The sequence below is a fragment of the Lontra canadensis genome, unplaced genomic scaffold (genome assembly GCF_010015895.1).
Source record: "Lontra canadensis isolate GAN:19392208 unplaced genomic scaffold, GSC_riverotter_1.0 scaffold131, whole genome shotgun sequence".
Lineage (NCBI taxonomy): Eukaryota > Metazoa > Chordata > Mammalia > Carnivora > Mustelidae > Lontra > Lontra canadensis.
Genome location: NW_022631125.1, coordinates 3,032,759 through 3,057,923, shown reverse-complemented (window position 1 = coordinate 3,057,923; position 25,165 = coordinate 3,032,759). Strand labels below are relative to the sequence as shown.

At 46.1% G+C, this 25,165-nt stretch overlaps 1 protein-coding gene across 1 annotated transcript; it reads left to right on the top strand.

The window, feature by feature from the left end:
- Positions 1-235: 235 nt before the first annotated feature.
- Positions 236-25,165, top strand: NDP (norrin cystine knot growth factor NDP). The gene is made up of 3 exons (XM_032842509.1): positions 236-654; positions 14,889-15,272; positions 24,835-25,165. Exons 2-3 carry the CDS (start codon positions 15,099-15,101, stop codon positions 25,060-25,062), a joined length of 402 nt encoding a protein of 133 aa, XP_032698400.1. The 5' UTR covers positions 236-654; positions 14,889-15,098; the 3' UTR covers positions 25,063-25,165.

Below are 25,165 nucleotides of genomic sequence, written 5' to 3'. Positions count from 1 at the left end.
TTTTGCACTTGCCTCAGCGGTATAGCCTGCGAAGCCGTTCTGACCCCCATCTTTCTCCCCCTTCCTTAAAATTTCAGCTTCATCTCAGGCAGCTGCGGAATCGTGAAACAGAATGCCACTGTCTCTATGTTTCCCAAACTATGCGTCTTCACCGCGGACTGCCCATCTCGATGGCATGCTTGCCAAAGAATTAAACCCAGAATATTCATTTAGCCTCTTATTATTTCCCAAGAAAGAAAGAAAGGGAACTTCCTTGCCCTTGCCCTTGTTCCTCTATGCTGTTCCCATCGTAAGATGCTCCGTGGAAGGGAGCCGAGCGGTGGGCAGTGGCTGAGTCCCCGATAAGGAGCGCCTCACATTTCCCTGGCATTCCCATTTGCTAGAGCGCTGCTGCGGCCGCACGCCTGATTGATATATGACTGCAATGGCACTTTTCCATTTGACATTCTCTCTCTCTCTCTCTCCCTCTCCCTCTCCCTCTCTCTCTCTCCCTGTGTCGCTTAAACAACAGTCCTAACTTTTGTGTGTTGCAAATATAAAAGGCAAGCCATGTGACAGAGGGACAGAAGAACAAAAGCATTTGGAAGTAACAGGACCTCTTTCTAGCTCTCAGAAAAGTCTGAGAAGAAAGGAGCCCTGCGTTTCCCCCCAAAGGTAAGCAGGAAAACAAGCGCTGACGGCTTGCCTAGGAAATTACTTCTTTCCAAACCGAGCATTTCATCCTCCTCTCAGACAAAGAGACAACCTTTAAATACCACTTAAATTTGCATTAATTGAATTTGCATTAATCGGTAGTGTGCTAGCTTTGTGGGTTTCTTTTTTTTTTCTTTTTTTTTTTTTTTTAAACGAACGGGTCTTTGAAGTCTGTGACAGAGCAGGGGAGCCTCACGGAGAGGCTGGAAAATCCCTTTGGGTTTGTCCGAAAGGGATTTCATTTTCAAACTCTCTGCGTAGTTCAATGTAACTTTGTAATGGTTCTTCTATTTGACCCGGTGAAAGGAAGACTGGGAAGCAGCATTGGACGACATGGATTCCCGAAGCCCCAGTTTCTTCCCCACTGCCCCCATCCCTGTTACAATGGGGGCACTATGAACGCGGGCAATCCTGAGAGTTTAAAAGCGCACTGTTTACTTTTATTACTACTTCTGTATGCTGCTGATCTCCTGCCAGGGCTCCGCCGGAGTGCTTAGAATGACTTCAAACAATAGGCAACATTTATTTCTAGCTTTCTGTATCACGCTTTGCAGGAATCCTGTTCCTTTGCACTCTCCTTCCAATGTGCAAGGACTTCACTTCCATAGACGCAGGCAGGAGCACTGGGGAGAGAGGAGGATGGGTTTACTATAGGATTTTGATTGGGCAAAAAGTCCGAGGAAATGCATGCTGTTTGCCTTGGCCTTATTGCCACACTGTCCAAACGGTGACCGAGAAAGGATGCTCCCACCGGCGCAGAGATGGGGACCTGTAGGAATGACTCCTACGAACACCTGAGGAATATTCGGGCAGGGTGGGGGGGTGGGGGTTCTTTCACGCTCCTGAATGCAAGTTCTCTCTTTAACAATTGGGCTGTAGGAGGCCTGGGCAAAACTCTTTCTTAGGGGACGGGAAGTTTGTGTACAGAATGTTAATGACTCGGAACGCCCTGTAACTGAGGCTCATTGTAATTCAGAAGCCCAGATAAACCTGCGTGGAAGAGTTGACTCCCTTCTCCACTGAGATTCAGGTGCAGGAAAGGAAGCACTTTGTCAAGACGGGAGTCCACTTTCTGTCCTTTGTAATTGTCATTGATAACAGATACGGATGCTGCGAAATGTCTCATTTCTAATAATAGTGTATTTTAATGACAAGGACCTGGCATCGGCAAATTGCTCCAACACAGGATATTAAATCCCCAGTGCGTTTGAAAACGTAGAGACGCCTAAAATGCAGTGTGGGCTGTGGGTGTCAACGAATGGGGGGCTGGGGAGCTGCAGAATGCTTCTCAAGGGGGCCTTTAGACCAAATGCAAATATCGGCCCATTTTCTTCTCAGCGGTCTGGTTTCCGAAATTAAACTTGAGGGTCTTCTTGACCAGATTTCACTGTGGAGCGGGAACGTGGCTTATGGGGGAACCTTCCTGATCTCCTTTAATAACTAGCCTAAAGGGCATTGTTGAGTGAAAACCCAGCTTTTGAAAGAGTTAATTTACAGCCCTGGGATATTCACGATTTGAGAAAGCCCGAAAAGATACTATGGGTTCTATTGCTATGCAATTTTGCAGTGACTTTTTTTTTTTTTTTTAAACTCCTGCTGTTAACAAAGCAGTGGGCTGAGTCAAAGCAATATTCTGGTACTGTTACTTAGATCATTTTACGAGAGTGTCTGAACCCAGAACGCCAAGTTTTGCATCATTTGCTTTAAGATATATTTGGTTCAGGTAAAGGGGGAACTTGGTGGAGGACTTCTTGACCCTCTGTGTACCAAGCAGCTGACACCCCCAGATGGAAATATGCCTGTGGAGTTTTCAATCTTAATTCGAGTTCCAATGATGCTGTCAAGGGGAAAATAAATCATTTTTCAATACATTTAACAATTTCCAACTCATTTATTTTCCTGGGCCCTTGAAAAATGTGAATTTCTCGGCAGCCTAGCCACTGATGGTGGCCAGCAATTTCTACTGTACTTGAAGGACTTACAATTCAAGCGCTATTATTCTTACTAGTGAATTATTCATGCCATCAACCTTTTAAGAAATGATGCTAGTCCTGCTGGATGCGAAGGTGACTGAGGCATTGTCCCAAGGCCCAGTTCGCAGTCTGTATGCTATCTCCAGTCAGATTTGGGGACTGACACGGACTTTGCCAATGGCTAAACGGGTCCATGACTGCCTTGTTACAAAGGCCCATTTCAAATATCTGCTGAGACCCCGATTTATTTGCAATGACTGTCGCTTATCAGTGGGTTTTCTTTCCATTTGTGACGAAGGGGTTCCCCTGAGGCCTTTATCACCGAATCTTGGGTACACATCACTCACAGCTAGCATAGCCCGGATCTTTCCCTCCTGGGTAGAGGAAGCCTGGAAAAAGGGCAGTTTATCCTTTCTCTGTTCCCTTGAGCACACTTGGGAAAGGACCACGTGCTATCTCTATCAGGGATGGCTGTGAGTCACCTACACTCAGCAGCTGACATCAGGGCCACTGGATGAATCACTGAATTAGAAACATGCACAGAGCAAGATGCTATCACTGGCTCCCACCACTTACTTGAACCGCCCCCAGGATCCAAACCAGTGACCTCTGGGTCTGGCTTGAATTCAAGGGGCCCCTGGGAAGAAGATGCCGGAAGTCGTTCCCTAAAACCCAGGTCCCCATCAAAGCCACACACAGGGTTGCTTTCAAATAACGAAGGCTTGTGTTTTCTGGCTTGGGTAGGTTACTGGGGGTGTTGGTGGTGGGGGGGAGGGAACCCTGAAGACAGCATCACCAGAGTCCTTGATTCAGCCCTTATCAGCAGATAATCCCCCGTGGTTGGATTAAAATGCCTCTGACTCCCTGGGGTGCCTGACTCACCCTAGCCAGCCTCTGCTTCTTGGCCAGCGGCCTTGAAGGCCGACCTCACCTCTTCCCATGAACGTCAGCTCCTGCTACGTTGTCCAGCCCCCACCACCCCCCAAACCCAGCAGGGCCAGTAAGGGCAGAAGGGATGGGGAGGCAGGTGGACAGATAGAAGTACTAGGGCGGAGGCTGGTAGCTGGGCCAAGGGAGGATGGGTGAGCTCCAGGGCCCTGATCGCTGTGGCCTGCCTTGGCTGTGATCAGCTGTCATTTCCTCTTCGTGTATGACACTGGGGAACATATTAAAATTTGTCTGGGATGGTATGTTTGGAATTCCTCTGATGCCCCACCTCACCAACTTACCCGGACAATAAAAGCAAGGTTGTAAGCCTTTGAACAGCTGGCCGGCTATATATTTCCCCGCTTTCTTTCGCATAATCTAATTCAGAAAAGAATCCAGTGAGACTGGCAGTGCCATGTCTGGGTACTCACTCCCGGCAAGTCCTTCCTCCGCCACCTCCTTCCCGCCTGCCCTGGAATCTTCCTGGGTGGCATGTGGCTTTTATTTTCTTTGGCTTTCCACCACTCCCCCCCCCCACCCCGTGCCTGAGCTCCTTCCATTGTGAGCTCGCTCTTTGCTCTGCCTGTTTTCCAGACAGCCTGGGTCCCGCTCCATCTGGGGAGAGTGGCCCGTGAGGTCTCCCCATCTTCATAGTAATCTCAGGATGTCATTCTTGGCAGCGGCTCTGCCGGGGCTGAGAGGATCGGGGGGCTTTCTGGAGCCTGAGCCTGAACCCACTCACAGAGAGGAGCAGCCACATGGCTCGGCTGCCCTTCAGGGCAGGGCTGGGGTGACCCGGGTTGGCAGGGACGAGAGCATACCATCACAGTGACCCGCGCGTCTCCAGCGCAGGGCTGGGGGTAGCAGAGCTCTGGGAACGCCTGGAAACCCTTCGGCCTACATTAAGAGAAATGTGGTTATTCTCTGTTTCAGGGGAGAGACAAGTGGCTTGCTGCAAAGCTCCCCGGATCCTCAGGCCCTGTTCCGCCCCCTTTCTCCATCCTTCCCACATCCTTCCCTTCCCAAGGAAAAAGAAGGACAGACGGGGTTTTGAATTTGGCTAACTGGGGCCTGAAGGTCTTTTGGAAACCCATTTGGGGAGAGAGGGAGACGGGAGAAAACGGATCCTAGCCGGAGCCCAAGTACAAATGTGTGGGGCCGGAAAACTGGGGAAGACTTTTTCTTCCCTTTTTTTCTTTCTCTCAACAGCAGAACAGCCCATTGGTTTAGGAGTTGCTAATGGAAGGCACTGGGACTTCTCCGTTAGACCTTCCCATTTAAGAGCCTGGGGTCACCCGCTCTGTGCGGTATCATTAAAAGATGCCGCTCATGTCCTTGGGACCAAAAGGTATCAAAGAGCCATCTACAATGCCGCTTCCTATCCCTTTTCTTCTCCTGGGGGTTTTCGTCGTCTTTTCCGAATTAGCTAAAGTTCATTAAAAGACCCAGAAGGAGAAATTTAACACAGCTGAATTAAAATGAGTCTTTTCCTGTTCACTTGACAAGGGCGGGGGCGGGCGGGGGGGGGGGGAGTGGAGAAAGGAAAGAAAGAGAAGAAAAGAACCAACTCCCCTCCTCTGCCACTTCTTGGGTTTTAATATGAATTATTCCATACAAGTCCCTAGGCTAGAGGATCTATTTAAAGACGCCTGGCAGCATGAAGGGAGAGGGTAAAAATACAACCACTCTTTTGTCCGTCAAAGGTTTTCTTTGGGAGGACATTAAGAGCATTCCTATTTTCCTGTCTGCCCTGCCAGTGGCACCGTTCCAGCCGGTAGCACCCACTCCTCACCCGTCGGATCAGCAACCATGAACTTGTGTGTCTGAGCACCGCGGCCGCAAAAGATGCGGAATCCTTCCGCGACCCCCATGTGTGTGCGGGGGGCGGGGTGCGGGGAGAGGCTGGTAGGTAAAGGGGGAGCCGGCTCCGCGGTGCAGGTTTGCTTGCTGCACATTCGAGTTTTTGAGGGAGACTGGGCCGATGGTATTCTGTGTGCCGCCAGCTGTCCTCACATCTGCAAAGCTTTCTTCCCGCGTGTCTGGCAAGAGTTTGCTTGGGACCAGTCGTGCTTACTGTCCCCTCTATCAGAGGGTCTCAGAGTCTGACGGCTGAGCCTACAAGGCTGAGAAGTCACACCCCCCTAGACCCATTCTCAATGGTCAGAACGTTAACACCCTGGATGGGGTTCATGGCCTGGAACAAATGCTTTTTTGTTGGAGACAGTGCTGACTCAGAAAATTCAAAGAATGGGTAACTTCAGTCCACAATATAGCCCCAGTGCTTATACTCAGGAATTCATCCAGTTGGAGGTCCTTTTCACCCTCATGTCAAGATCTGCACTTGAACGTTGACTAGTAGCTTTAAACTTGGTTCTATTAGATTTGCCATTGATGTATGTTTCTTTTTTTTTTTTTTTTCCTTTGTTTCTACCAAAAGCTAAGAATTTTTCAGACCATTTTCTCTCTTCCAAGGCCTGGCTCAATCCCAGCTTCTCCTTTTAAGCTGTGGTCCAACCAGTTGTAATATCCTCTAAAAAATGAAAGGGCAACAGGTTAATACATACAAGAAAGTTGATGAGCTGTCAGAAAATGCTCAGGGATAACCTTTCTGCAGTGTCACAAACCAACAATAGCTCTAAACAGGGAGTCCCCTTCCATCCTGCCACCAATAGGGAATACAAATAGGTCACGGGAGAAATGACAAAAGAGAAGAAGGAAGGACTATTTTTGATGTTCCAAATCTGCTGCCACAAATTTTCAAATAGCCCACTTTCAAGAAGGGAAGCTTCCCTTCATTTCACCTGCTCTCTCCCAGGGAGGAGGATTTGAACCCTGAAGTTGCCTTCTTTACTTGGCATTAGAAAAGGAGGTCAACTCCTCCAGGAAAAAAGCATCCCCCTCTCCTCTGCTCCAAGTAAAGTGTAGGCATCTACATGCCTAAAATGGATGTGAAGAATCAAAGTCCAATTTCCTTTTTAAACAGGAGGTGATGGTTCAGGATTTGATACATTTCTGTGATTTTTCCTCCAGAGGATGGGAAATTAGTCCTTTTCAGGATTTAACTTTTTCTTTTGAGGTTTGAAGTCCAAGGGCAGCAGAATGGAATGGTGAGAGGAGAACCAACAATCCAACAATGTAGCCGTAGTGTGCGGAGTTTAAGCGAAGCAGAAACGCGGACAGGAGACCAACAGCCCAATACGTTCAGAATTATGAGCAATACAGAGAAACGTATTTCTACACGATTTTATTTTAACCGTGCCCCTTTGACAGAAGTCTGAATCCCCAAGTCTTCTGGATTGCAATGGGATTGAATTCAGTATTCAACTTCCACAGTTGGGCAGAAAAGATGAATTGAATAGAGGCTGAGTTGGTTCCATTGTTTATGCCCCATTTCTAACTAAGGGCCCTACAGCTGTTAGGTGAGATCACTACCCACCATTCCAAAATGCTGTTGCGGCTGAGGATATTCAAATGCAGCTTTGGAAACACTTTGCTGGACACTTTGAAGAAAAGCCAACATACTCATTTGGCCCCAGGGTGAGAGGAAGCCTGTTCCTTGAACTGACACTAGTCACCTCTCTTCTCCTAAGGCCATACCCGAGCCTGCAGTCCAGGGGCAGAGAAAATATCAAGTGGCTTCAGCAGCAGGGCCCCCAGAACACCTGGCTACCTTTTCTTTTTCACAGGGAGAGAATACATTCATGCTTTGGCGGGGATGGGAGGGCAGACTGAGTCCCTGGGCTGAGTGGGTATCTCAAAACTCCCCTGCTTCCTTTCCAAAGGTAAGTGGTAGAAATGTGTCTCATCTGTGATGTGAGACCCCCTTCCTGGGAAAGACTGGGTAAAATGAAGGGAACCTTCCCTTTCTGAAATGGGGCCATTTGAATGCAGTAGAAGGGCAGTGGCAGATTTTGAACATAAACACATCTTTCTTCCTTCTTCTCTGTTACTTCCGTTATGGCTTCCCATCATCCTGTTTTCATTCCCTGTTGATGGAAGGATGGAGAGGGACTCCCTGCTTAGGGCTGTCCTTGATTTGCGGCACCGCAGAAAGACCACCGCTAAGCATTTTCTGACAGCTCATCACCATATCAGTCACAGCTCATAGTGGAATGGTAGGCTTACAGAAATAATCCAAAGCCCCAGAGGAAAAGACTTGAACCGTCTCATGCTTTTCGGCACATGGGTAATCAGACTTCATCACTTCCAATTTATGCAAGGTTTTGTACTCTAAAAGTCAAGCATGAGGAACTCAGAGTGAGTCTTTCCTTAGCAACTATAGAACCCCATAGAAGCCCAGCACTAGATCCAAGAGCCATAACTATAACCAATAAGCAACTCTTATAGACCCAAGTCCCCACCTAGGGCTTCTGGAATGTACCTCCCTTAGCACAAAGGTTCTGTAGATGTTTTACAGAAACATCTGTAAGTTTGTAAGTTTGTAAGCAGAGTGCCTTGCTCTTGACAACTGGGACCTTATCTATTCCGCACCTGCAGAGGAGACAACTCTTCTAACCAATCTTCCTCTTCTATCCTGAACCAGAGTGTCGCCGATGGCCCTGCTAGGGGTTGAGGATCTGTGGCTCAAACTCGGTTTAGAATTAAGGTCACTCATGGGGAAGATTCAGGAGGGCTAAATTCCGCTTATATCACTATCATCAAAAGAAAGATGTCTACTTCTACCATGACTGCTCACTATTAGCCTTTGTCCTCTCCCCAAGTGGTGAAGACTGGAAAGAACTTTAAGACAGTTCTAAGAGTCACAGGGACTGCATAAATATCTTCGCCAGCCACTCCTTATTATCAACAGCATATTCTTAATTTATAACTATATTTGGTACCTTCAGGCACTGAGTCAATTGGTTATTAAGGGCTCTTTTTATTTCAGGCCACCAATATGGCTTCATCAAAAGGGCAGATTGTTACGGCTTGACCTTCGGTTTTGCTTCAGGCACCACATGATGATTTGTTTGGACTTTTCTGCAGTCATTAACTTCCTGAGGAAGAAAGGAACCCTTTCTGTAGTATTGCTTCACGGAAAATGAAGCCCCAAAGCAGGTGCCGTCCTCTGAGAAGGTAGGAGAGAGCTAGAGAATGTCAGAAATGGGGAGAACCACACAAGCATCTGGACCAATCTGTTCATTTTGTAGATGGGAAAACAGAGTCCCAGAGAAGGCAAGGGACTTGCTCAAGATGGCATAGCCAATGATGGGAAGGGTAGGGCTCAGAGCTCGAGACTCCTCAGATCAGCCGTCCTTCCAGTAGAGCAGGCAATAGTAAAATGTTCTTCAGGTTTCAGAATGCAGTATAATAATTATCTACTATTTTCTGACCAATGAGTGCAAAACACTGGGACACATGACACTTAGCATGGGTTGGACATGGGTTTGGGGAAGAAGAGGTCAAAGCTGTAGGTAAGGGAGAGTTTGAATAACAATGAGAGGTTCTTCTGGATGTCCCGAAAATCAAGATTTGAAGTTTCAGTCAAGTCTCAAGGTCAAGTCCTCCCACACCAGTCCCTCCCAAGACAGTAAAACTATTTAATCCAAGGACACACACACAGGAGGAGCAATTGACATTGGCCCATTCTCAGAAATTTCTTCTGTTCCCAGTTCTTCTTTTTTGCACCCTTATTTACTCTGGGGTTGTGATTTAGTGCTTCTCTCCTGGGCTGTATTTCTCCTGCCCTCTTGCTTCCTTCCCCCCACCCCCACCCCCAACCCCCATCGCTTTTCTTCCTCCATCTCCACCACTGCTGAGTCTGACCATGCTTGGCTAGTAATGCAGGCTGGGGGAGCACAGAGCCCTGTAGATTGGAGGACTACTGTTGAATTGCAAAGATGTCACCTTCTCTCCCTGCTTAGGTGGCACTGCGGGGGCAGGCATGGCCACCTCTGATTGGAGAATGGACACCGTGAGCTGACAGGGGCAGGAGCCGTAGTCTCTCTAGTGACCTTGTGGCTCCCAGCCTTGGTATTGCTGCCTCCAGGTCAGCCCAGGCTTAGGTCCTGGGCTGCCACTGATGTGCAGCCAGAGAGGAATAATATCAAAAACAATTCGTTGAGCACATGGGATGCTTGATAAAATCCAACATGCTGTTTACAGTTTATAAATTAAGTGCCTTGGGAAGAGGCATCTGACTTATTCTCCAAGGCATCTAGCTGACTAGATCCAATAGGAATTCTTTGAGTTCCTGAGAAGGGGCTACTTAGCACTTCACACTCTCTGATTAGACCTAGAATTCTTTCTTTCCTAAGCCTCGTGTGAAGCGTTATCTAGTGGCGAGCTTTCTTCCACACTTAAACCTTTGATTTTTATTTTTGGCGATTCCTTGGAGAGAGGCTCTTGGTTCTGCCCTCTCTACCTGACTCAGGCCTGATATGATTGTCTGAAATGAGAGTAAATATCAAATCACTCTTGTCTGTGACGCTGACACCATTCCAAAGTCATGATATTTTATCTGCTGAACTTGATCTTCTTAGAAATGATGCAGTGCATGTTGGATATGAATTAGGTGGTGAGGGAGTTTACCCTTGGGTCCAAAAAAGTCACCCAGGAAACAACAGGCCAAGACTCTTTGCTTGTAGATGCGGTGAGCTAGAAGAAGGCATTAGAACAGGACTTATTTTTTTCCCTGCTGACCCTTAACTGTTATCTGCTAGAGCAAAAGGAGACACTTAGTAAATGCTTACGGAATATGTGTTCAATAAATATCTGTAGAAAGAAGCCATGGGAGGCATTACGTGCATGTATTAATACTGAAAACAGCCCAGAGTGGGAATCCGGATACCAAAGCTCCACCCTCCCTTGCCTGGCAAGCGGGGCAAGAATAAGGCCATTCTTGGCACATACCCCTGGTCTTAGCCTGTTGCTGGAATAACTTGCGTGAAACCAGCACTTTACCCTCTGCCAGGCAGAAGGTCAGCCCAAGAGTGAGCTGCTCTGTGGACACAACACCATCTCTCACCCAGGAGGCTGAGCCCGCTGTGAGCTCTGCTATATTATTTCCCTGAGGATGACAGGTGGGGAAATCTGGGCACCAGTTGTTCTTTTCCACTGGTATCGTTTGGAGGGTAGCTCCAAAGTCGGGCACGCCGGCCTACGTGCCTCTCCTGCCGGCAGAGGCTCCACATCGGAGCTATGAGAATGTGGGCTCTGTACATCCGCCAAGTCCATGTCTCAGAGGCTGTACCCAGAGCATGGAGCAGCCCCGGAGCTCCCAAGTTCAGCAAGTGAGTTGCTTTCTTAGTCAGACCATCACTGGCTGGGCCGAGTTTCTAAGTCTTGATGGGCAGTGCTTGGTTTTTATGATCCGTGGCTTTAAAAAAAATGAAAGCAAATGGGAATTAATTTAATTTTGAGGAACATGCCCGAAGCTCTGACAAGACAAGACGATACCCCTAGGCTGTCATAAATCGGATCTCAAGTGATGGGAATTTCCTTCATTTTGATTCTCCTTTTTGTGAGTGTTGCTCTCAGCGCCGTGCACTTCTCATCCGGGCACACCCCACCAACACCAAGTTCAGACGAATCTGACTTCATGCCACTCGGTTTTCGAGCATTATGCTTATTTCTTTCTTCATATGATGTGAACACTTTGGGTGAAAATCCCAAAGTTAAGTGGCAAGAATTTTACCTTTATGTTTTGAGAGTTCAGTGAGTTCTGTGGTCTGTTTACATCGTTGCTTGAATTATTTCAGAGTTTAATATAAAAACTGAACAAAAGTACCATGCTTTGTGAGTGTGTTGACCTGAAAAGTGTATTTCTTATTAGCAGTCAAGCAGCATTTTCTCTGACATGTTTTTCTACTTTATCTTTATTACTACATCTGGGTTCAGCTTATCATCTTTAAAGAGAAGATCAGATAATAAAGTTATATTTTGTGTGACATTAACTGTCTCTTTATCATTATACGCTTCACAACACTTGTCTGCAAAACTTTTATTCAACTTTCAAGAAAAAAAAAATTCAACTGTGCTTGCAATTCAAGATGTCGCTACTAGGTGGCAGTACCGCTTAAGAATTAAATGATCCACTAGGAAGACTGAGAAAAGACTAACTAGCATGTCTTCCAAAATTTGTAAGAAATAAAAATATAATATTACTAAAATACTCAAACTGGCACAAACATTCAACATCCATTAATTTAATTAGTATTTTTAAGCCAAGTTTGGAAAGAGAAAGTACAATTTTTTTTTAAGATTCTATTTATTTATTTGTCAGAGAGAAAGCACATAATGCACAAGTGGGGGTCGGGGGCGGGGAGCAGCAGGCAGAGGAAGAAGCAGGCTCCCTGCTGAGCAAGGAGCCTGACACGAGACTTGATCCAAGGACCCCAGGATCATGACCTGAACCGAAAGCCGCCGCTTAACCGATTGAGCCACGTAGGCGTCCCAGAAAGTACACATTTTTTAAATGAAGTTTTAGACAGGTAATACATTCACAAATTCAGAAATTTACAAATTCAAATGTATGTATACAGTGAAAGTCTTTCTCCCATACCTGTCCATAACTAATTGTGTAGCTTCTCGAATAACCTTCCAGAGCTTCTCTGTGTAAATATCAATGAACACAAATATATGTTCTTACCCTTCCTGGTATAGCACACATCAGTAGAGTTTCTGCACCCTTCTTTATACAGTTGCATAGTATTCCAGGGTATGAGTGTTGTGTAATAGAGATGGGTATTTTGTGCGGTTTCCAATTTTATGCTGTGATGACCAATGCCGAACTAATTAATCACATGCTAGTGAGATCGCACATGTAGGATAATTCTCAGAGATGGACTATCTGGGTCTAAACATTCACATATATAGGGTCTTGTTATTGATTGTTGTTGCTTATTTTTGCCATCAAGCTGTATGTTTTCTTTTCATTTGCTTCTTTCATTTAACCATACCTCCTGGTCATGGCTCTGAAGGGGAGAGGGAGGGCCAGGACTGGAATGTCTACTTTTCCCTTCATCCCTTTGCCATTGACTCCTGGGGGAAATATCGATAGACTGGAGTGGTGAAAGAAGAAATCTAATAAATTCCTTTTCTGAGACTAATTAAGGCTTCAAAGAGTCAGATAACCACTTGGGATAACATAGTCATATTGAAACTCAGGAAATGGTCAGTAATACGGCAGCCTCTGAACATTGAATCCAAGAAAGCTCTGGCTCTTTGAGTTGAAATCTTGGTGAGTTTCAGTGTGATATGCAGCTGAAGAGAAAACAAAAAATACTCTTTGGCATCTCTTGCCAATTCGGAGCTTTAGCTCAGGTTTGATCAATTTCAATGAGATGCTGCAATTAGCATGTTCATGAGGGAAAGTGGTGCAGAGTTGTATGAAAATACGCTCTTAACTTCAGGATTATCTTCTGCCTATGGAGATGGTGGTGACTGGATCCGTAAGTACCAGGCGGTGTCATTTTAGGGCAAGAGGGCACTACAGACTCCATCTTTTCCATTTTTCTTATTCTACAGGTGAGGAAACTGGGGCCACACCTGTTTAAATGCCGTGAGCCAGGTCTCCCAGTTACTCAAGGGCAGGGCTTGAGACCAAGTGGGTCTCCTCATTACTGGTCCCTGCTGGTCCTGCAATTTATAGGATTTCTCTGACACATATGCGCTGAGATTTTCCCATTGCCAGGGATGCTCTTGTCTGAAACGGCCCTTTGCCACACTCCATTTTCAGTCTAGGATCCCCTGCCCCACACTCACAAGAAAGCTAACTGAGGTTAAGTGGGTCTGGGGCCATTCTATTGGAACCAAACTAATTGATTTATATGGACTTGAACTTCTTCTCCTCCGCCTCCTCCTTCTTCTTTTTAAGATTTTATTTATTTGAGAGGGGCAGGGTATGCAGAGGGAGAGGGAGAAGCCGACTCCCCGCCGAGCAGGGAGCCCAACTTGGGGCTTCAGCCCGGGACATGACCTGAGTGGAAGGCAGATGCTTAACCGACTGAGCCACTCAGTCACCCTTATTTTTAATTTTTAAAAAGAAGTTATTTATTTAAGAGAGAGAGTGTGCAGGAGCACAAGCAGGGGGTCTGCAGAGGGAGAGGGAGAACCAAGCTCCCTGCCGAGAAGGGACCCAGACTCGGGGCTCTATCCCAGGACCCTGAGATCAGGACCTTAGTTGAAGTTAGATGCTTAATTGACTGAGCCACCCAGGCACCCCTGGACTTGAACTTCTAATCTTGATCTTATTAATACTTTGCCCTGTTTATTTGGACCATCCATGAGTAGGAAATTTAAAAAAAAAATGTTGTACAATGAACAGAACAAACTCTTACCTGAAATACTTTCAAAACTTTTTTCTGAGGCTTTAATTATTATCTTCCTTTTGTTTGGGATGCAATGACAGGTCTCCGCAGTTGTCATAAATGTTTGAAAATATTTGTGACACTCTGTCTTCTGGTGTGATAAAAAGCACCCACGTTGGCCAGGCTTAGGAGGGTTGGTGAGGTGATGCGCAGCGCTCTCCGCTTTGTCCAAGATGCATATGGTTAAAAGAACAAAGCAGATTTCCAGGCCCCTATCGGCCCTGATCCCATTTTACTGGTAAGTCTTTGCTCTAACCACCACTTCCTTTTTCAAATTAGGCCGTGTGCTCAGGCTATAAGGCTCTGCCGAAATGTGTGACTCTTTGGCGAATACGTACGTGTTGCTTTAATCACACTGGAGGCCAGTTAGCATAATGTGTATTTCAGATGCTGTTTGCCACTGATGCTGGGGGGCACGGGGCTTACACCAAAAACAGGATGAGCCTAGAGCAGGATGAGCCCTAGTGGAAAAGTAGGTGGGTGGGTGGGTAATGGACTTGGAAATGGAAAATATACCTCTTTCCCGTGGGATGTGGCTTGTGTTCATTAGCGCTGACCTGTCTGTTTTCTGGCCCTGTGAGCTGATGTTGACACCAGAGATCATTGAGAAACTGAATAGACCCTCCCCCACTGCCAAGCCAGGGATAAAGATGAGACCACCCAATGCAGTTGTGCTGGGGCCAGAACCACATGTCTAATCTTTACCATGAGTTCCAACTCTTCTTGCTCCTCGAAACATGGACTCTGGCAATTAAAGTCAACATGTGCTTCCACTAAACCACGGTGTCCACCTCTGAATGGTTACAAATAAGCTCTGGGGGAGGGAGCGGGTTAGAATGGGCGATGGACTATGCTAACGGCGCTCGAGAAACCAACCGCTGTCATTCAAAATGACGTGGAAAAATTCTACTCCATACCCCCTGGGTTCCACTCGTTTTTCTGGGTAAATGTTCCCCAGGGAAAATAATTTCTGTTTTCATTCCAGCTGTGCAGCAGATCTCGCGATGATGGATTGCAAGTGGAAAGAGTAAGACAAGACTCGGGAGGCCTACAAAGGACAATGACAACCAGAAAGCTTCAGCCGGATCCTGCCCTTTGCTCGAAAGGGACTGGATCCTAGGAGGCGAAGGCATTTCCCATTCCTAGTCCTCTGCCTCCCTCTGCTGTCCCTTCTCCGAAGTTTTTCCTTACAACAATGAGAAATCATGTACTAGCTGCATCCTTTTCTATGCTCTCCCTGCTGGCGCTAATGGGAGATACGGACAGCAAAACGGACAGCTCCTTCATGATGGACTCGGACCCTCTACGCTGCATGAGGCATCACTATGTTGATTCTATCAGTCACCCATTGTACAAGTGTAGCTCGAAGGTAAGATCCTGATGTCTGCGCACGTTAGCGCTACTTCGCAGAGACAGGAGAGAAGACCACGTTCCTTTGTCAAGGGATGGAGAACTATGATCGTAGTCCAGACCTGAGCTCTCCGGCTGGCCCCGTGGGGCTTGAGGGAGAATCTTGCTCTCAGGGTCTCCCAGCAGGCTTTGAACCTTTGTCAGTAAAGCTGCCTGATTGACCATGTACATAATCCCAGACAGCTTCTCTCTTTTCAGGCTACTCAAAGTCAATAGGAAAGACTGGAAGGTTCTCATCATGCAATTGTCGCTCTACACAAGATGAGGCAGGTGTGTTTCTTCCTTGGCTGTGAAATTTAGCAGCAGTAGTGTTCTTTATTGAGATAGAAAAGTGGTGTCTACAGGTTCTCGTGACTCCTGCTACCTCCACCAGCAGTAAAGAGGAAGCAGATGCCAGAAATACGACTGAGCAGTAAAATGTACTTGCTGAGGTGGGGTGGGGGGCTCTTCAAAGAGAATCCTGTTGGAATAGCTGCTCGCTGACCTTGTGGTCCAAGCCTTTCTCCACCTGCCATGCTTACGTTAAAATGATTTCAAAAGATACATGGCAAGTGGATCATTTCCCATTTTTACAAGGATTATCCAAATCGCTCTTGTTTGGAGTAGGTTGTATGTTTTTTGGGCAGGCAACCTATGTGAGGGATGTCTCAGTGTTGGGACAAGGCGTGCGTAGGAATACCATGCTTCAAAGGCCGAGAGTGGCCGGCCACCGGGACCACCCAGAAGGAAGGCCCATAGTAGCGGAAGGATAGACTCAGAATGAGAATCTCACGACTGTCACTGCCCCCAGTCACATGAAAGAAATTTGCCCACATTTGGTAAATAAGAGTGTGTTTAGCCCAACCTCAGAGATTTTTCACTCTAGTTCTGAGACCAAAACCACTTAAGCATTCTCAGACAGCAAGTATTTTTTAAATTACCGGTATAATTAAGAAGTTTTTGTAATATCAGCCACTAGAATTAAGACCATATAAGTTAATGTCTCTACCCTCCATTTACAAACATGATGACTTCTGTCTGCCTTGAAAATTTCCATCACTTCTCTGATTACAACTCAATGATAATGGCTTGTTTTAGTTTGGGGGAATCCGAATTTGAGTTAAATCATTTTAACCATTATATTAATAAGATCTAGGACTGTGGGAAAAAATAGGGACTTTCCATTTAAAAACTTTCTGGCTCTTATTTGTACTTGTGGAACTAAAAAAAGGAGTAAAGAGATAAACTTAAATTTTTGTAAGACTGCAATCCCTTCTTAGGCAAAACAAAAAATACAAAAAACAAAACAAAACACTAAAGCAAAGGGAAGGTGGGGGGAAAGACGGGACATGTTTTTACCACTGTGATTGCTCAGATATTGTGGGCTTGAGCAATTATTAGTTTCTCCTCCCCTCCGCATACAGATAGCACTAGTATTTGGTGGTTTTTACTCTGTGCATGATTTCTCCCTCTGTTGAGCTGTTCTCCGTAATCATGATTCTTTAACAAAAGTGGGGGTTATTAAAATTATTTCAAGGAAAATGCCAGGGTGATGATAGGAAGGAATAAGGAAATAGGAACATCTCTAAAAACTAAACACAATCCAGAGAGATTTGGTGAAATGTTGGAAGAACATCTTAGCAGTGATCGCACCAGTTAAGGGCAGGTCAGAGAAGAGACCTCGTTAACTCGAGCCCAACAAACTCAACAGGGCTTGAGTGCGACTCCTAGAAACAGACTTTAATCTACCTTTGCTCATGTACGTTCCTTCCAGAATGCCATGGTAAATGGCACAAAATTGTGATAGTAGCAGAAACGTTTATAATTTCATGGGAACAATCTGTTTTTTAACAGCCCAAATGATCTCAAATATAGCAATAGTTTTATGTAAATGGTGCTTATAATTATAAACCTTTCTTTCTTGGCCTTAAGAAGCCTGGCAGAATTTCAACTACCCAGACCTTTTCTGGATTCGATTTTCTCTATGTATCCAAGAACAAAAACTGTTTTTCATTTTTAAATAATCCATAATTCTTGACTCTCACAGACTCAGGCTGGTCTTCTTTCTAATGAGTCTCATTAACGAAATTGTTCTTTACGGACTCGAGATAAAACATTTAGCCCGTGTCTAGGAGACAGCCAACAAGGGATTTTACAATGAGGAGACCAGGGTCGATCTTTCCTCTCTGCAAAAAGTTTCCCTCCACATGATGTTCAAAGGCTGTTGTTTACTAGACACATGCCTAACATTTGTCTGTCTGTGGTTAACGCTTCCCGACTTACATTCACCCAGTGTCTGGCCTTGGGAAGACAGGTGTCCGGGAGAGTGTGACCCAGGCTCAGGGGAGGGAAGACATCTGCTTGAACACCTAATATGTGTCAGGCATCTCATAATATAGGATCTAATTATTGCCGACAAACCTGTCTTGGAAGGCATTAGCAGCCCCATTTTACCGGTGGGGAAAACTGAATGCTAAAAATGTATTCAGTATGATTGCTCATTTAGTCCAGGAGTGGCAACGTTTGCCTCAAGTCATTTATCTTTCAACTACTTGGATCTTCATTTTGGAGAAATGCCGGTAGAATGCAGAAGCCACTATTAGGAAGCCCAGCCTCAACTTCGGATCCACTGGAAGTAATGACTTTTACTCAACAATGTTTCTAGAAAATAGGAATTTTTGTGACTGTTCTGTGGGAGCCTCCCATGATACTGTCTGCTCCCCCTAGCCTTGAGTTCCAGGGGCCTGTCACCCATTGCTTAGCAATTCGGGAGAGGGATGAGATGGAGTCAGGCGGAAATGATTGGCCACAGCGGTCCACCAAGGAGGTCATGTGACCGGAGATTAGGCTGCACCCGGTGGTTTTCAGCAGTGACACCTCCTAGGACTGGGTACAAGAGATCCCGGGAGTGGCAGGTTCATTGACAATCTTCCCTGAAGTTCTGAGTGAGTAAAAGCTGTACAGCAAACAGGCAAAAGGCCAGTGGTTCGTGAAAACAAGCTGTCTGGAGAACCTTTAAGGCAACTGAGGCATCTCAGACTTCGAAGTGAGAGAGACCTGGTTTCACATTGCAGCTAAACGATGTGTCGAAAGGGTGACTTCAGGAGAAGTGAAATGAGTCTTTGGTGCCTCCATTTATTCCTCTGTAAAATGGGGTGAATGCTGTGTATCTAAAGGTGGGGTTATGGGTATTGGTGATGATATCTGTAAGGCGTTCAGCATGGCATCTGTCATATAATAGACATTAATGAGTGACATTATCATCTTGATGATGAAGCTATAAACAGGACAGGTGCTCAGACTCACTTTCTATTTCAGTCACCACAGAGACCTCAATAACGGTTGGGATCTCGTAGATCATGAAAGGATTAGGAAAATGAACCTCATCACGGTTGTTGTTAAACACAGAGATCTGGCAGCTGTGGGGGACGCGTGCCGAAGGGCAAAGTAAATGTAAGCCATCCTGCTGGGTGTTAAGAGTGGGCAGAGAACAGTAGAAGAGAAACAGAGCTTGCTGCCTTGACCTCCCTTCCCAGGTGAGTGGAGGGAGCAGGAAGCGGGGGAGGAGACAAGTTCTGGATGTAAGCCAAGGAGGAGTTTTCAGGGATGGGGGCTGGGAAAGGGAGCTAATAAGGCAGGCCTGTGAAATCTGAGTTGGGCGAGGAATGGGGGAGGGAGATGGTGGTCCCTCAGGGACATGGAACCAGGGTTTAGGGTCATCTGAACTCCAAAGGGCCAAGGAGGAGGACAGTTCACGGGATAAAGCCTGGAGAACTTCCCAGAGGATTTGAAGGGGAAGCTGTTAAGATCCACGAGCCTCTCCTAGGGCTGCTGACAAAGCTCATAGTATGGTAGAAGTGTCAGGAGCATTGAAATTCTAACACAATTAACTACTGGGGAGAGATCACTTTTTTCCTTTAAGGAACGAATTTATTTAATTTAATTTATTTAATTAATTAATTTATTTAAGGTGCAGGCCCTGTGGCTGGCAAAAATAGGGGGGAAAAGACCAAGTCTTTGCCCTCATAATGCCTGTAAGTAAATGGGAGATAGAGGGAGTGGAAATGTTCTATGTACAAAAGCTTCGTGTCGGTTTGAGTTGTGACCAGACCGACGGACCAGAGTCCATCTGTCCCCTTGCTGCTTCATTCCTCTGGTGCAATTTTGCTGATGCCCTGAGACTGGCACAGACCTTTTGGGGGTTGACCCGGGTGCCCTGAAGATGAGCTAAATGGTCATTTATTGAGGGTGCTGGGGAAGGAAGGAATGGGTGCCACCGGAAGGATAAAGGGTACATAGTGTTGACTGCCGAGAAAAAGTCAAAAGACCGTTGCTCATTTAAATGAAGTAAAATGGCCAAACTCCCATTCTAGGATAGGATGTTCTGTGTGCAAAGTCTTTGTTCTGGGTCTTTATTCTGATACCCACGGAGACAGCTAGTCATTCATTGCCTGTGCCAGGAATTTGTAGGAGTCCCCCATGACGGAGGAAGAAAGTGGCTTTGGCAGTGGTAAGAATCTTTCAGCAAGGAGTGATGAAAACCATCTGTGTTTGGGTTTTCTCTCACTCAGAAGATAGCTGTATATTGTAGCAGAAGACATAACTGCCTAAGAAGTATGGTAGGTCACCAGGGGGAGCAGCAGCCTGGGGTCACCGGGTTTAATCTTTGGTCAACATCCAGGAATCACAGCTGGCTCTAACCTTCACAATAGCCTGAACTTGCTCATGACCAGCTTGGGCAACTTAGGAGGATCGAGGCTGACAGTCATGGTTAGGACTGAGGGCTCAGAAATCAAGCTGTCTCAGGTCAGAATCTTGGCCTGCCTTTGGATAATGAAGGGACCTCAGGCTGGTGACTCACCCTCTGCCTTTTCATGTCTTCATCTGTGAAATGGGGAAAGTTCACCTTTTGACATAGCTGTTAAGAATCAGGTTGCATATGAAGGGCTTGGCACAGAGCCTGGAGCCTAGTAAATGCCCCAATACGTGTTCTATATGAACATCATTACCATTCTTTTATGATCACCCAAGGTCCTTTCATTTTTCTTAGCTTCCGCACATGGAAAAAGATTAGAACATGAAGGAGCCCATCCCTGAGCAATCTCTGAACCCCGCAGTTCTGTTTGTACTAGAAGGAACTGACTTTCGTATCCCACTGGAGGCCAGTGACTCTAAGGTTGGGGGGATACCAAGGGATTTCTGGAGAAGTTGCCTAACTTCCTGGCATCGGGCCACTTGCTTGGGGAAACCTAAGAGAGCAAAAACTAAACTGGACCCAAAGCAGATAACAGGTATCTGTCACCCACCTGAGCTGTGAGAAGTCCATTATGAGCAGTTAAGTACAAGGCCAAATGCAGAGAAGCCTTCCCATGTTAGTAAGGCCCCACCAGGTCACTCAGGCAGGAGGAACGTACGTTGACCACAGACTGGGTTTTGGCAGGTGAACTGATGTTTGAAGGCGAACTGATGTTTGATGACTCGGTTAAGGAGTTAGACACTGTGTGGTACCATACAAGGAGTTTCTGGGAGTTTCTGGTAGTGTCTGGATCACTGGGGGAGGCACCTGGGGGAGATCTTGACAGTGGAGGACTTATCATTCAGGAGTGCTCTTTCAAGACTTAGCTCTGCAGAAGCTTGGGGGTGGTGATGATGTATGTATCCCAAGGAGTTCATAAGGAAAAGGTCAGATTTCTATGGTTATGGTATGGTTAGGGTTCCCAGAGGTAAGTCAAAGTAGGTTGGAGAAGGGTGTGAGTTGGCTCCTGCTTCAGGAAAACATTTTCATATCAGGAAGCAGGATATACTAGGGATTCAGGCCTGGGGCTTGGCTTTAGGCAGAACTGGGTTTGATTCCAGCCTTGCCTTGTACCAGATACGTGAGTTTGAGCAGGTTAGTTTAACTCTCTAAAACCTCTGCTTCCTCTTCTGTAATAATAGTACAGATTAAAAGAGGACCTTTAGTATCAGATTGTTATGAGGATTAAATGAGATTAAATGTTGCGAGCACTCAATAAATATCAGCTGCCGTTATTATTTACTAAATGATCCCTATCTAGTGATGAACCTAGAGCAGAACCTCTCAGACTTGAACAGGTCTGGAGCCTTACTAATCAATGTGCGGGCCTTAGCGGTACTGACATCAACCAGAGTCTTGTGACAAAGGCAGCTCTGGCATCACCTGGAACTACTCACACACGATCTGCATTTTAACAAGTTCCCCAACTGATTTACATGCGTGTTAGAGTCTGAGAAGCTTTGGTCTGGAAGAGGTGAGAAGATGTTCATTAAATCTGTAAAATACGTGAGGGAGTAAAACAGGGGCTAAAGGATGGAATATCAAGAGTGAATCTGGAAAGCAGATATTTATCCCTTCCATTCCTTAACGGCACTCATTTCTAGATCTTCCCTCCCAAACTCCCTGCTGTAGCCCTCCAACACACATTTACAAATCAGAGCTAGATTTTTATGTCACTTTCAGGTTTGAGATGGGATCTGTAGCCTGGAAATCTCCCAGAGAGGAGATTTGCATGTGTGTTGAGAATGCCACAGGTCCTACAATTATCTCATAGTCTCTTCTTAGAGGAGAAGAACTTGACAATGGAGGATAGTTGGGATTTCATTAAGCAGAGCTAGGAGGAAAGGGCATTCCTGAGAGGGGGAAAGACATGAGCAAAGGTAAGAGGCAGGGAAATTCAGGGCAGTTCCATAAGTTTTAAGTGATTGAGCTTGATTAGAATAGGGAGTAATGAGAACTAGAACAGTTGCAATGGAGTGGGTGACAAAAATGAGAACAGTTATAAGTAAGACTGGAAAGATGTGAAATCCAAGTCATGGAGGATCTTAATACCAATTCAGGATTTTGGACTTGAGTCCAAAGGCATCAGGCAGCCACTGAATGTGGTTTGTTTGTGCTTGTTTGTTTGGTTGGGTTTTTTTTAGAATTTATTTATTTATTTGACAGAGAGAGATGACAAGTAGGCAGAGAGGCAGGCAGAGAGGAGGAAGCAGGCTCCCTGCCGAGCAGAGAGCCCAATGCTGGACTTGATCCCAGGACCCTGAGATCGTGACCTGAGCTGAAGGCAGAGGCTTAACCAACTGAGCCACCCAGGTGCCCTGAATGTGTTTATTGTATGTACATGTATGTGCATTCTCTTTGCCCCAAAAGTCCAGCTCCAGAGATAGAGGGACCCATTGGAGGTGGCCCCAGGGTCTTCAGTGAATGAGCTGAAGGTGGAGATTGAGACCCTGAAAATGCTTAGTGAAATCACGATCAGGTCATTCCTTCTACAAATGGCCCAGCATCACTGACTCAGTCACTTTACGGGCTGTGCTAACTGCCAGGTCATTCCAGGTCTACATCCGGGTCATCTGCGTGTGTGTCATTTTGGTGAGATACACCACCATGTCTGTGCCTCTTGGAATTAAGTGTGTTGACACAGGTTCACTATATTCATCTGGACTGAAGCTGGATCTCTAAAGATTTCATTTGGAGAGGTGACCTTTGAATATTGCTTAATCTGATGGCCCACATTAGAGATGGCACATTTAACAGTACTTTGAAGTGAGCTGTCAGGGAGCTCTTCTCATAAACCGGCAGGTATAGCGAGAAGGGGCTGGGGAAGACCTTGGGCTCCTTCTCATTAGACGGAAGGAGTAGGCGCAGAGGACTGGCCCACGTACTACTGATCTATGGCATAATCTCTCAAAAGCTATTTCAGATCATGTGTGTTTTGCCTGTCCACATAAAGAGCGGGCAGGATAGCACTGAAGCCTTGACAAATTCGAAACAGTTCATAGTTGCCATTTTCTCTCTACCTCTGCGATCTTTCAAAGAAAATAAATCGGTAGGTCTTACTCCAACTTCACCAAACCTTGCTGGTTCCTCCTGGTATCTCATATCCTATCTTTGGATTCATCCCAACATCTTCTTTGATAATGATGTCAATAACCTATAATGACCAGAAGTCATCTTGTCTTCCTTTAAGAAAGATGAGTAGACCACTTCCTTCTTTTAATTCTTTTAATTATTATTATTTTAATTAACATATCATGTGTTATTTGTTTCACGGGTATAGGTCTGGGATTCATCAGTCTTACACAATTCATAGCGCTCACCATAGCACATACCCTCCCTAGTGTCCATCACCCAGCAACCCCATCCCTCCCTCCCCTCCCCTCCAGCAACCCTCAGTTTCCTAAGATTAAGAGTCTCTTATGGTTTGTCTCCCTCTCTGGTTTCATCTTGTTTCATTTTCCCCTCCCTTCCCCTATGATCTTTTGTCTTGTTTCTCAAATTCCTGGTACCAGTGAGATTGTATGATAATTGTCTTTCTTTGATTGTCTTCTTTCACTTAGAGTAATACCCTCTAGTTCCATCCACATCATTGCAAATGGCAAGATTTCAGTTTTTAAAAAATATTTTCTTTTTTTAAGATTTATTTATTTATTTATTTATTTGGATGAGAGAGAGAGAGAGAACGAGAGAGGAAACACAAGCAGGAGAAGTGGGAGAAGGAGAAGCAGGCTCCCCACTGAGCAGGGAGCCCAATATGGGGTTTCATTTCAGGACTCTGGCATCATGACTTGAGCCGAAGGCAGACACTTAATGACTGAGCCACCCAGGTGCCCCAAGATTTCATGTTTTTTGGTGGCCTTCTTTTAATTCATAATCAAGCTGCCCCCCTCCCCTACCCATAACTGCCACTCCCAGGAAACCCAGATGTATGTATGGGAGACAGAAATGAGCCTCTGCTCCACCCCCTTAAGCTGGAGGCAAACACTAAGTGTTTGCCTATGTCCATTGTTCTGGGGATAACCTTGGTAATTTGCATCCGATTCTAAAAGAAGTCCATTTACTATAGCCACATTAAAAGCCACTATAAAGAACACACAGCCTCTCTTACTTCAGCCCAAGCTTTATTATTTTTTAAATTTATTTCTTTGAGAGAAAGGGAGAGAGAGAGAGAGAGAGAGAGAGAGAGACAATGAGCAGGGGGTGGGGCAGAGGGAGAAGAAGAAAGAATCTCGGGACGCCTGGGTGGCTCAGTTGGTTGGACGACTGCCTTCGGCTCGGGTCATGATCCTGGATTCCGGGATCGAGTCCCGCATCGGGCTCCCGGCTCCGCGGGGAGTCTGTTTCTCTCTCTGACCTTCTCCTCACTCATGCTCTCTCTCACTGTCTCTCTCTCAAATAAATAAATAAAAATCTTTAAAAAAAAAAGAAAAAAAAAAAAAAGAAGAAGAAAGAATCTCAAGCAGCCTCCCCACTGAGCATAGACCCTGAGGCAAGGATCTATCCTGCAACCCTGTGAACATGACCTGAGCCAAAACCAAGAGTCTGTGGCTCAATCCACTGAGCCACCCAGGCACCCCCTGGGTGTCAATGCTTTAAAACTAAGTTTGCCAGGTGATTCTAAGGTGCAACCAGGGTTGAGAACCACTGGTCTAAACCACTGGAAGTCGGCAAAGAGTGTTAGGGTGCCGTGGGACCTGGTTGAGGTTTTGGTCTCCCCACAGGGTAACCCTGTCTCTTCTCTCCCCAGATGGTGCTTCTGGCCAGGTGCGAGGGGCACTGCAGCCAGGCGTCACGCTCTGAGCCCTTGGTGTCCTTCAGCACTGTCCTCAAGCAGCCTTTCCGCTCCTCCTGTCACTGCTGCCGGCCTCAGACCTCCAAGTTGAAGGCACTGCGCCTGCGCTGTTCGGGGGGCATGCGGCTCACGGCCACCTACCGGTACATCCTCTCCTGTCACTGTGAGGAGTGCAGCTCGTGAGGCCTTCCACTGAGTGGCTTCTGGATGAGACCACCTCCTCCCTCACCGAGTCAGTTCAACAGGCCAGGGAAGGACTGGCAAGAAAAGAGTTAAGGGAAAGAAA

What these genes read in the sequence shown, in the direction of transcription:
- NDP (XM_032842509.1), top strand. Translation starts at nt 15,099, where the DNA reads ATGAGAAATCATGTACTAGCTGCATCCTTTTCTATGCTCTCCCTGCTG. An exon ending in TGTACAAGTGTAGCTCGAAG is followed by an intron (nt 15,273 to 24,834) that starts GTAAGATCCTGA and finishes TTCTCTCCCCAG; the next exon opens with ATGGTGCTTCTGGCCAGGTG.